Genomic DNA, 13,217 nt, shown 5'->3' on the forward strand with positions numbered 1-13,217 from the left:
AAATGCGGCCTTCACCTCCATTAGCGAGCTACTTCTGCCAACAATTAATAACTGCGTGAACACAATATACCCAACATGACTTAGAATAACTGTTAAATTAATAACCCTATGTCCTCAGAATGGATTGTATTGTATTTATCTAACGTGTTCATTATTTCCAGAACATTAGGGTTTTTTGTAAAGATGGCATTTCGTATGGCATTCTTTCCTTTCTGTGTTTCAGATGCCTACCAAGCTACCATATATATATTATTTATTTTCTTATTATTATTTCGCTAGTTTTATGATGCTAATCAGATTATTTGGATATGAGATTGCTGTAACCTTTTCACATGAAAAATAAAATGCCATGGCTGTAAACAAACTGCATTCTGATGAATGTTTAGCTTCAAGGCTCGGTGTATGCATTAAGATTATGGCCCCAATCAAAGTTGAAGTTCCAATAACATATTATCAAGAAGACTGTGCAAAGCCGTGAATCTACATGGTGAGACACCTTGTTTCAGTTGGAACCGTGGAAAGATTTAGCTCTTTTAAAGCACCACTCTTTAAATGTTTTTTTTTTATTATTCCACAGCTGGAGTGGTGCTTAAAATCCAAGTCCCTTGCCCTCTGTCTGAGGCTGCTGTCACACGTTCAGTATTGGGTCAGTATTTTACATCAGTATTTGTAAGCCAAAACCAGGAGTGGAACAAATAGAGGAAAAGTATAATAGAAACACATGCACCACGTCTGTATTTATCACCCACTCCTGGTTTTGGCTTACAAATACTGATGGAGCACTGGCTGCTCCAGTGTTTCATGGAGTGGCGCTGAGGTCAGTAATCAATGTAAGTCTAGGAGAGCCTCGATCTGGCCTCGTTCTGGGTCTCACAGACTTACATGAAGAGCTTGTGATGCAGCTTCTCCGGTCTATCTCCTGCAGTTTGTGACCTGCCGGCTGCTCCAGTGTTTCATGGAGTGGCGCTGAGGTCAGTAATCAATGTAAGTCTCTGAGAGCCTCGTTCTGGCCTCGTTCTGGGTCTCACAGATGTTCAGCGAGAGCTTGTGATTTAGCTTCTGAGTTCCGGCCAGTCAGAAGCTGTGATGATGGTGCTGTGGGACTGGACCAGCAGCGAAAAACTGAGAAGACGCCGGACTGTGAGTATAAGAACGGGGCAGAGAACTTACGTTTAAAGCACCACTCCAGTGGGTGCTCTTTATTTCACCGTTGGAGTGGTGCTTAAAATACCAAGCCTCCTGCTCTTGTCTGATACTCGCCTTCCTGTGTTTGTTAATGTTTTCGCCGCCTCTCCGGTCTATCTCCTTCAGTTTGTGATATGCCGGCAGCTCTAGTGTTTCATGGAGTGGCGCTGAGATCAGTAATCAATGTAAGTCTCTGAGAGCCTCCTTCTGGCCTCGTTCTGGGTCTCACAGATGTTCAGCGAGAGCTTGTGATGTAGCTTCTGAGTTCCGGCCAGTCAGAAGCTGCGCTGATGGCGCTGCGGGACTTGACCGGTGGCGAAAAACTGAGAAGATGCCGGACTGTGAGTATAAGAATGGGGCAGGGGACTTACTTTTAAAGCACCACTCCAGCGGGTTTTCTTTATTTCACCATTGGAGACGTGCTTAGAATCCGAATCCTGCCCTTGTCTGATACTGACCTTCCTGTGTTTCCATCTGTTTTCGCCGTCGCTCTGGTCCGTGTCCTACAATTTGTGACCTGCCGGCTGCTCCAGTGTTTCATGGAGTGGTGCAGAGGTCACTAATCAATGTAAATATCTGAGAGCCTATCTCGATCTGGCTCTCATAGACTTGCATAAAGAACTTGTGATGTAGCTTATGAGTTCTCGCTAGTCAGAAGCTGCACTCACAAGATGGCGCTGCAGAAATGGAGGAGCATCAAAAAACGGTGAAGACGTCAGAGGGTGAGTATAAGAACGTCTGAAGGTCTGATACTGGGGACTTATGTTTAAAGCACCACTCCAGGGGTGAAAAATAAAACCCCCTGGAGTGGTGCTTTTAAAAGGTCTTATCACATGATGTAAATATGATATAAATATGTATTTTTGTTTAACCAGCTGTAAATTCCGCTGTTCTCCTAAATCTGGAAGTTTTTATGTTGTTCCTGCACTTCTCCAATCCTGAAGTGCGCCCTCTGTCTTCTGTATGTCAGTATAGTCTTTTAGACAATTAGGTGTGGTCAGGTCTTTGTGAAAGCCACACCTAGTTGGATAAACAGACTAGATTTATGTAAAAGATAGAAGCCATATTGCATGAACAGAGAGGCGCAAAAATGCCAAAAAAATGTCAGATTCAGGAGAACTTCAACATTTAAATGGAATCTGTCATCAGGATTTTCTACCTCATCTGAGAGCAGCCTAATGTAAGAAAAGACCCTGATTCCAGCGATGTATCACTTAGTTTACTGTGTGCAGCAGTTGCGACAAAATCAGAGTTTTTAGATGTAGCAGAGCTCAGAAAGCTGCCCCTGACCACACCACTGCTTTCTCTGTATATCATCTATTGACAGTGAGCTGCTAATCAGAGGAGGGGGCGTGGTTGGTCTAGCAGTAGTCTAGGCAGTGATAATCTCCAGGTGATAAAACTTTCATTGTAATAAACAACAGTACACAGCTTGATATGTGACACAGCCCCTATCTCTTGCTGCCTTTAGATTACATAGTAAAAACCTGCTGACAGATTCCCTTGAATTAATACTGCAAGGGGTAATCCGCTTTAAAAGACCCTTTGAATAACAAAGGAAAAAAAAAACCACTTTGGCCGTTAGGCTATGTTCAAACGTTGCGTTTTTGCAGCGTTTTTTACGCTAATTTTCAGCTGCATTTCACAGTACCAGCAAAGTCTATGATATTTTAGAAATATCGTGCGCACAGCTTGTTTTTTTGTCAAAGAGCTGCATTTCTTAGTTCAAAAAATGCTGCAAAAAATGCAGGTATCAGGTGTTGGTGCCATAACCTAACGAAGATGAATCAGTTTATTTTTTTAGGCACTAAACTTTATCTGCATGCACAAGAGACAATTGTATCCTGAGTAATCTTGCAATTTTCACACTGGCCACTGGGGCTATTTTACACTCTAACTTCATGTTCTTGCAGAAAAAAAAGTTTTCATCTGTCCTGTACAGGGCTGTTAACAAAGGGTTCACCATTCTCAGCAGGGGAGATCACAGCTGACTCTGCTCGCCCTTCACAATGACCTTTGCACACACTCACTACTAGATGCTTAACACAAAAGACAGGGTCTGAATCAGTCTATTGCCATTAATGCACATGCAGAATCCTGAAACAACAGGAAGTTACAATCTAAGGTAGCCCAAGTGGCCGGTCTGAAAACTGCAAGACTTAACATTTTTATTTTTCATGCAGAATGTGATATGAAAAAAAATGTAATTTAAAAAAAAAAAAAAAAACGCATTTAGCAAAAAAAACGTAGGTCAATTTTCTGCTGACGTATTCACTTTCGGTTGAATCAGAGCTCACACCCAAAAGAAAGGAAAAAGAAAGGAGAAAGAAAGGAGAAAGATAGGGGACCATACACATTTGCATTACAGATCCACGTTGTACTGATCAATGACAGTTCCTACTGGAAAACATGCTGCATTATAAGCGTATTATAATATAGCAATACATACGGTATCTTGCGAAATTGTTAACCCCCCCCCTTGCTTTTTACTTATTTTGTTACATTATAACTTGTGTTTAAATATTTTTGTAATCCGATTTGTGTGCGATGGATCAGAACGAAGTAGTCTAAGATGGGGAAGTGAGAAATATGTAGGCATATATTACATTTATCAGATCAAATAACTAAAAATTGGCATGTGCATATGTATTCAACCCTTTTGCTATGAAACCCCTAAAAATGTCTGGTGCAATCAATCACCTTCATAAATCACATGCTTATTGAAAGGAAGTCCACCTGTGTGCAATATAAGTGCCCCATGGTCTGCCAGTATATACACTTTACCTTTTTCTGAAAGGCCACAGAGGCTGCAACACCGTTAAGCAAGAGGCGCCACTAACCAAACACCGCCATGAAGACCAAGGAGATCTCAAAACAAGTCAAGGACAAAGTTGTTGAGAAGCACAAGTCATAGCTGGATTATAACAAAAATTAGCTCAATCTCTGATGATCTCCCGAAGCACCAACAAATCCATTATCATCAAATGGTAAGAACATGGTACCTCAACAAACCTGCCATGAGAGGGCCGCCCACCAAAACTCTCTGCCCGGGCAAGGAGGACATTAAACAGAGAGACAGCACAGAGACCAAAGGTAACCCTGAAGAAGCTGCAGAGTATGTGTCCATACGACCAAAATAAGCCATACACTATATAGAGGTGGCCTGTGCCAGAAAAAAAGCCTTTACTTACACACAAACAATTGTAAGGCTCATTTTCAGTTTGCCAAAAGATATGTGGGAGACTCCCCAAATATATGGAGGAAGATGCTGTGGTCAGATGAGACCAAAATCTAAATACATCACACCACGAACACCATCCCCACAGTGAAACATGGTGGTGGCAGCATTACGCTGTGGGGATATTTTTTCTGCAGCAGGGACAGGGAAAATGGTCTGAGTCCAGGTGAAGATGGAAATTGCGAAATACAGGGATATTCTTGAGCAAAACCTGTATCAGCCTGTCAGTGATTTGAGACTGTTGTTTACTTTGAAACAAGGCAATGATCCAAAACATACTGCTAAAGCAACACCCAATTGGTTTAAGGGGAAATGTGTAAATGTTTTGGAGTGACCTAGTCAAAGCCAAGACCTTAATCCAATTGAAAATCTGTGCTCCGACTTGAAGATTGCTGTTCACTAGAGGAAACTATGGAACTTGAAGGAGCTGCAGCAGCTTTGCCCCGAGGAATGGGCACAAATCTAAGTGGTAAGTTGTGGAAAGCTCATAGAGACTTATCCAGAGCGACTTACAGCTGTAATTGCCACAAAAGGAGGCTCTACAAAGTACTGACTTTAGGGGGGTGAATAGTTCTGCACACTGAAGTTTTCAGTTATTTTATCCTATTTGTTGTTTGCTTCACAATAAAAAGAAACCAAATGTTCAGAATTGATGGCATGCTCTTTATATAAACTGACGATAAACCTAAAACAAAACAGTGAAATTCCAAGTTGTGAGGTAGCAAAACAGGTAGTTCCGGCCTCTGCTGACACTGAGAACATCTGATCGGCGGAGGTCCTGGGTGTCTTATCCTAGGAATAAGCCATCAACGTTAAGGTCCCGGACAACCACTGTTATGTATCCCAGGGGTCCCCAACTCCAGTCCTCAAGGCCCACCAACATGTCATGTTTTCAGGATTTCCTTAGTCTTGCCCAGGTAATAATTGCATCACCTGTGCAATGCAAAGGAAATCCTGAAAACATGACCTGTTGGTGGGCCTTGAGGACTGGAGTTGGGGACCCTTGATGTATCCTACTGGTTTCTAAGGATCCACGTGAAACTTTCTTCGCTATTATAACACACGCCCTGGATTCAAACTTGTAAAATAAAAATGGTGACAAGATTTATGTTTTTCTGTTGCTACAATTGACAATGTCGGATCATGTAAAAACGTAAAGCAATAACACTTGAAGAAATTTGCAGATTATTACTTCTGTCAGGCACTTTTGCACGGCAGTTCCAGATTCTGATGACTTCTATGAACGCGCCCAGACTTTTTGTGGCATGTGAAGCACACACACGAACTCCTCTCCGGAGGTGCTGGAATTCTAAGGCCATGTGCACACGCTGCGGATTCCGTTGCGGAATTTTCCGCAGCGGATTTGATTAAATCCGCAATGCAAAAAGTACTGCGGATTTATCGCGTTTTTTTGTGCAGTTTCCACTGCGGTTGTAGACACCTGCGGATTTTTAATATGGAGCAGGTGCCAAACCGCTGCGGATTCCGCACAAAGAATTGACATGCTGCGGAAAATAAACCGCAGCGTTTCCGCGCGTTTTTTTCCGCAGCATGTGCACAGCGGTTTTTGTTTTCCATAGGTTAACATTGTACTGTACACCACATGGAAAACTGCTGCGGATCCGCAGCGTCAAAACCGCTGCGGATCCGCAGCAAAAACCGCAACGTGTGCACATGCCCTAAAGGCTATACCCCTGCCCTGAATTCACCCAAACTCCTCTCCGGAGGTGCCGGAATTCTATAGGCTATACCCCTGCCCTGAGCACACGCAGATAAGTCCACACTACCGTTATTTTCCACACACACATATGACAAACATGATCTTAGCGCACCGATGTGCCCTCCAGGAAACCTTTTATACGTTCCTGTTCAAGTCCAGTCAGACAGGACCTTGTTAGTGGACCAATCCGGAACTGTCACGTCACCTGAGCAGCTGACGACCGACCACTAATGAAAGGTCGCCACCTCATGAGCATGCTCAGCAGGGTGATTTCTGGACTTAGCCACTGGAACATCCATTCGCCGCTGCCGAGGCTCGGACTGGCCCACCGGGGAACCGGAGGATCCTCCGGTGGGCCCTGGCACTGACACCTGCTGGCAGGGCCTCCCCCGCTCCAGGGTTCCCTCGCTCCAGGGCCCCCTCCCCCGCCGCCGCCCGCCTTGAATACTCACCCTGCCTGCTCCAGCGATGGTCTCGGTGTCTACACTGCAGCACCTTTTTCCTGCTTGAGCGGTCATGTGACACCGCTCATTAAGATCATGAATATGCGCATATTCATGATCTTAATGAACGGTGTCACATGACCGCTCAAGCAGGAAGAAGGTGCTGCGCCGGCGCCGCCGCCGCCTGGAGTCGGGACAGAGCGCGAGGGATGTCGGCACGGCCGTGCAGTGGGACAGGTGAGTATGAGGGACGGGGGGGGGATGAAGGAGGACATAAGCCGGCGCGCCGAGCAGGAGCGGGAGCGGAGAGATAAGCCGCCATGCAAGGGGGAATATAAGCCATGCAGGGGGGAAAATGAGCCATGCAGGGGGGACTATGAGCCATACAGGTGGGGAATATGAGCCATACAGGGGGGACTATGAGCCATGCATACAGGGCGGACTATGAGCCATGCAGGGGGGACTATGGGCCATGCATACAGGGGGGAATATGAGCAATACAGGGGGGAATATGAGCCATACAGGGGGGAATATGAGCCATACAGGGGGGAATATGAGCCATGCAGGGGGAAATAGGAGCCATGCATACAGGGCGGACTATGAGCCATGCAGGGGGGACTATGGGCCATGCATACAGGGGGGAATATGAGCCATGCATACAGGGGGGAATATGAGCCATACAGGGGGGAATATGAGCCATACAGGGGGGACTATGAGCCATACAGGGGGGACTATAAGCCATGCAGGGGGGAATATAAGCCATGCATACAGGGCGGACTATGAGCCATGTATACAGGGGCGGAATATGAGCCTTGCATACAGGGGGGAATATAAGCCATGCATACAGGAAGGGGGGGATATGAGCCATGCATACAGGGGCGGACTATGAGCCATTCATACAGGGGGGAATATAAGCCATGCATACACGGGGGGGGGGGGGATATGAGCCATGCATACAGGGGGGGGATATGAGCTATGTATATGGGATAGGAGGGAGATGAGCCATGCAGGAGGGGGGTCATTATACAGTATGGAGCATCATGTGTGGCCAATGGACATTATACAGTATGGAGCATCATGTGTGGCCATTATACAGTATGGAGCGTCATGTGTGGCCATTATACAGTATGGAGCATCATGTGTGGCCATTATACAGTATGGAGCATCATGTGTGGCCGTTATACAGTATGGAGCATCATGTGTGGCCAATGGACATTATACAGTATGGCACATCATGTGTGGCCATTATACAGTATTGAGCATCATGTGTGGCCATTATACAGTATTGAGCATCATGTGTGGTGGCCGTTATACAGTATGGAGCATCGTGTGTGGCCATTATACAGTGTGGAACACTGTGTGGCCATATTTTTGTTTGCTTATAATTATTGTATATAAAACAGTGTGATCAGCAGTGCTAAATGGCTGCGGTTGGGACGTGGATATGGGTGTGACTAGTTGTGAAATGGGTCTGGTCAGAGGCGTGGCCTAAATCTTGCCGCGGCGCACTACGCGCGCCGCAAACTTAATACCTCCTTCCCTTCAAAAGTTGGGACGTACGGTACCGCATCTGCCAGATCACGGCAAGTGCCGCAAATCCCATAGGGAATGAATGAGGCCGAATGCAGTGTTGCTGTAAGTGATCCGTTACACGGCAAATGCAGAAAAACTGCCCGATCTGCTGCAAAAGGCGACTTTCACATCAGCGATTCTTGCCAAAGTCACTGCCGATAGTGTCATACTCACCAATGGGAGAGGCAGTGCTAAAAGTGCCTAGGGCAGCAGAAACTCTAAATATGGCCCTGGGGGGCTACATTATATTCTGTGGGGGGACTGCATTATACTCAAGGTACTATATTATATTATGGGGGGCTACATCATACTATATGAGGGGTTACAGTATACTCTATGGGGGGGCTGCATTATATTCTGTGGTGGGGCTGCATTATTCTCTCAGGGGACTACATATTATGGGGGCTACATCATACTCTATGAGGGGGCTACAGTATACTCTATGGGGGGGCTGCATTATATTCTGTGGTGGAACTGCATTCTCTCAGGGGACTACATTATATTCTGTGGTGGATGGCATTATACTATATGAGGGGGCTGCATTATACCCTATGGGGTGCTACATTATATTCTATGGTGGGGACTGCGTCATACCTGAGAGGGTTGCATTATATTTTGTGGGGTGCTGCATTATATTCTATGAGAAGGGACTGCATTATATTCTGTGAGGGGGCTACCCCAACCCTTGCTACATTATTAAGACGTGAACTACCTTATACTATACCCTGATATTAGCGCTTTTTACCGCACAATTGGTGGTCTTGTATCTATTTCTGTGTAGCTACATAGTGGGCCCTAAGAATGATTTTCTCTGGTGGGCCCAAGGTGCTCCAGTCCGACGCTGCCGCTGCCTATTGCTAGTTACTATAGCTTTGGCTGGAGAGCCAGCACTAAGTGAGCAGCACGAGTCTGGGCAAGACGCTGAGACTGATGTCTTTGCTGAGCAGCTCCCACTGTGGCCGGGGCAGAATGGGAGACCGTAGAGGCAGACAAGGCTTGGGATCTACCCCGGGCAGTGGGCAAATCCTGGCGCCTAACACATGGAGGTGAGAATTATCCTTGAAAACCATGGATAGCATTCGTCTGGTTATATGTACGAGCTCCTAGTGGTGCTAATATTGTGTGAACATTTGCCAATTATTATGTGTGAAAAAGCGCCCCGATTGTGAGCGTCAGCGCTGCCCAAACTAAAGCGTCCGATGTGCCGCAGACGTAGCGGAGGGCACACACTGCATTCCTATGCAAAGAGACCCTGCAAAACTTCTGGATTAACCATGTAGCTGCTGGTGCAAGGGTTACACGTCCCTAATTGTCATTGTCAGAGGCAGCTCGGGTCTTTACTTGGGACTGGATCTCTCAATTAAATGACTTCTAAAAAGGGGGGCAAACATGCAAAAAAAAAAAAAATAAAAAGGCTTGTTCCACCTGATCCATCCATCATCCTGCCTGTGCACTGCCCCCAGTCTCAGGCACCGGCCTTCCCTTGGCTCGTTTTATTATTCCGCCTGAACAATCAGAAAAGGGGACTGGGCTGGGAGGAGCCAGCAGGCAGCAGGCAGCAGGCAGCAGTGCTGGGCTCAGCTCCGTCAGTAACACATGTCAGGCTGGAGAGAGAGCAGAGAGCTGAGAGAGAGCAGCAGCGAGAGAGCCGGGGCCTCCAGTGCAGGCAGCAGCAGGCGCTCACAGGGCTCCTCACACCGGCAGCACACCGCAGGAGTTGGCCAGCGACCAGGAGCAAACTTACCGGTCCCGGCGGGCAGGATCTGTGGGGAGCAGCAGCAGCACCTTGGATCGGACCGCTGCCTTCCCTGTTACTGGAGCTGGGCATTAGCCACATTGCTACAACTGTGATTCTGGGAAGCAGGGAAAGGTAAGCAGCGAGCTCTGTGTGCTTGTGACTTGCAGGGGTTAATCATGGAAGCTTAAAGTGCAGAGCTGAGAGAAAGTGTGTCATGTAAGTGCATGGCACCTAAAGTAATGGTTCTGGGGGGGGGGGCACCTATGTGTCTGGACGTCCTGTCAGCAATCCCATTGATGAGCATTATGGGCAGCCTTCTCCAATGGCTGCTTACAGACATAACAATAGATTGTATGGAGCTAGACTTTGGGTGTAGGGTTCCTTCAGTGGCATCATGGGGAGGGAGCAGTGGCCCCCTATTCCCGCTCCGTCGTGGGACGCAGAATGAAGAAACCTCACTAGTCCCTGACAGCAGCAGATATGTCCCCCCCCCATACAGATGCCTCTCCCACCCCTTCCTCTACTCTGTTTTGTGTGGAAAGGCTTCCCCAGCCTAATTGTAAATTGGGTGCTCGCCACCCGCCTTCTCGAAGGGAGAACTGGGAAGCCTTTTATTTCTGCGAAACCCAGTGGCACGAGGATCAAAGTGGCCATAGGTCTCTGAACTGGTAATCCACCGACTAGCCTAATTAAAACCCACCTTATAGTTTTTTTTTTTTTGTATTACAAATTACCCTCCTCCGCCCCCGCCTCCCTTCTTCTTCTTCTTCTTCTAGAGATCTCCATTAAACAGGAGTCGCCGCTGTTGCCTCTAGCTGCCACTGCTGGCTTCCCTCTACAGTCCCTAAATTGCCTGGCTATATAATTTATGTAGCAGTTCTATTAAAGTTAAAAGGTTTTTATTTCCTCGACTGCGATGAAACTTGATGAGCGCCCTCCCTATAAGTTATCCTGAGAGTCCTTTCTGGTCAGTAAAGAAGGATTCATCTCTAGTAGATTTAATCAGCATTAAGGTATTGCTTGTCTTTAAGAGCTTTACTTAATGTGGTTACCGGATGCCTTGGCGCAGTGTCGCGTTTCTTTTATTATTTTTTTTTTTTTTACCTTTTGACAAGGCTCGAGGTCGGTCGTAGGCTGTCCTTCTAAAAGAAATTCGAAACTAAGAGGGGAAGAAAAAAAAAAAAAAAAAGAAAGGACATGAAAACACTTGGTGGATTTCTGGGCAGGAAATGCAGATTCATTTAGGGGTTGGAGATGAAATTGTTACCAAAAGCCATTCGTTGAGTAATGCATCAGATAAATCAATTTACATAAAGGTATGATGCATTTGGGTACACAAAGATAATGGCTTTTAGAGTGGTTCCGTTTCCCAAGTCCTAGTGTTTTGTTACAGCTTAAAAGGTACAGTTCTGATTATAGCAGATTATGTGGTTTATTTACTGTCCTTAGCAAAATGTCTTCAAATATTGCCATCAACTTCACTGGCTCCAAACTTTCTTTTTTTCCCATGACAGTGGTTCTTATGTACATTTGTAAACACATATGTAACATCGTGTCTCCAGTTCGTATAGATCACTATTGGCGTGCTATAAAGTCATTATGGCATTTCGCAAACCATTGATTAGAAGACACAATTAGGTCACTCTTGAAATATGATGTTTTGGGAGGAAGTACTTATGTATAGAGGGTTACAAACCCTCATTTTAGGTTCTTTTTGATCCAAAAACATGCAGTTTTATTGCCAGCAGTGAAGTTTAGATACTGTGGATACACGATCATATAACTGCGTTTCCCTAGATCTCCTTCTAGAGATGGTGGCACAGTTTAGATGAGCCTAGTTTAGGTACTTTATGCTCATCTAGACCAGGAAAGAGGGTTTTGAGATTGGTGAAATGACTGCTTATGGTCCTGAGATAAAGTGGTTCTTTGCTTCTGAAATTGTGTTGACAGATGTTGGATTCAGTCTGCAGGTTCAATTGTGTCTGTTTCTGACTTATCTGTAAATGGAAGCCTTTTGAAGGTGTCCATTCATTGCATTTAAATTGCTGATCAAGGACAGATTAGTGATACAAAAGTGTTATTTGTTTGTGTAACAAGTTAGCAGGGCTTCCTAAAGTTCAACCCAGGTTTATTGGCTCCTTAATTCCAAAATGACATTCATTGATTGCCTTTGAAATGAGATTTCAGCTGATCCAACAATAATAAGACATTGATTAAATGGCCAGCATAACAAAGGGAAAATAGCAACTCAAAAATTAGAAAAAAAAAGTCCAATAAGTTTTTTTTTACCCCTCACTTTTTTGTGATGAATATGGTAAATTACTTTGTTGCTGGTGGATCATATCTATAGAAGAGCCCTGAATGATCCAAAAAGATCCTCTTCAGTGAAGTTATTCCTGATTAATATGGTTCCAATGCAAACCCTACTACCCAACTATGCCTTCTATCAAAAGCTACTGGTGATATCTGGTAAAGTTGTCCTCCTGAAGTCCTGGCACAACTTCAGACAGTTGGGAGGAGGACTTTCAGTAAAAGTGATCTGGTGGGTGGAACCTCTTGACAGATCACTGACCCCAAACAAAATAAATAGGCTCTTCCAGTCTTCATTAATTAGCTGGATCCACTGACTTGCTACTGTTTTAGAAAACCATATGACGATTGAAGAGCATCCTCAGTAACTTTCTTTTTTTCTATTTTTTTTTTTTGTTCTACTCTTTTTTTTTTTTTTTTAGACCATGGTGAACCCAGGTAGTAGTGCCCAGCCTCCCCCTGTGACCGCTAGCACCCTCTCTTGGAAAAGGTGCGCAGGTTGTGGAGGAAAGATTGCAGATCGGTTCCTGCTCTACGCTATGGACAGCTACTGGCATAGTAGATGCCTCAAGTGTTCATGCTGTCAGGCTCAACTTGGGGAAATTGGCACCTCGTGCTACACAAAGAGTGGAATGATTCTCTGCAGAAATGACTACATCAGGTACGTGTGTCTCTACTTTCTTTTTTTATCTTGTGTACCCAACAATTCCAGTCCTAACTTCAGTCCAAAACATTGTCTAAGCCAAATCTTGTGATGATAACATCCGAAGTCCGAAGCTAATGCTCCTTTACAAATAAGTGAAATATTGCCGGATTTTTATCTGCACATAGTTTCCACTCCGCACATGATGGAACATGTCGAATCTCCTAATTACTAAACTGGTTTGGGCATCTTTGCATTCCCTTCCTTTTAGAAAATGATCCATTTCCTGACTTCTGGATGTAATCATCTTAAGTAATAACCCATTAATTGCGCAAGATGTGAGCACAGATTAATTAGATGTCCATCAT

General features: G+C 45.1%; 1 protein-coding gene across 1 annotated transcript in view; it reads left to right on the forward strand.

The window, feature by feature from the left end:
* Positions 1-9,682: 9,682 nt before the first annotated feature.
* Positions 9,683-13,217, forward strand: part of LMO4 (LIM domain only 4) — a 45,800-nt gene continuing 42,265 nt past the window's right edge. The window contains exons 1-2 of the mRNA XM_069737522.1: positions 9,683-10,028; positions 12,629-12,867. Of these exons, the coding sequence (XP_069593623.1) occupies positions 12,632-12,867 (236 nt within the window). The 5' untranslated portion in view covers positions 9,683-10,028; positions 12,629-12,631. The remainder of the gene's footprint in view (positions 10,029-12,628; positions 12,868-13,217) is intronic.

The sequence above is a fragment of the Ranitomeya imitator genome, chromosome 8 (genome assembly GCF_032444005.1).
Source record: "Ranitomeya imitator isolate aRanImi1 chromosome 8, aRanImi1.pri, whole genome shotgun sequence".
NCBI lineage: Eukaryota > Metazoa > Chordata > Amphibia > Anura > Dendrobatidae > Ranitomeya > Ranitomeya imitator.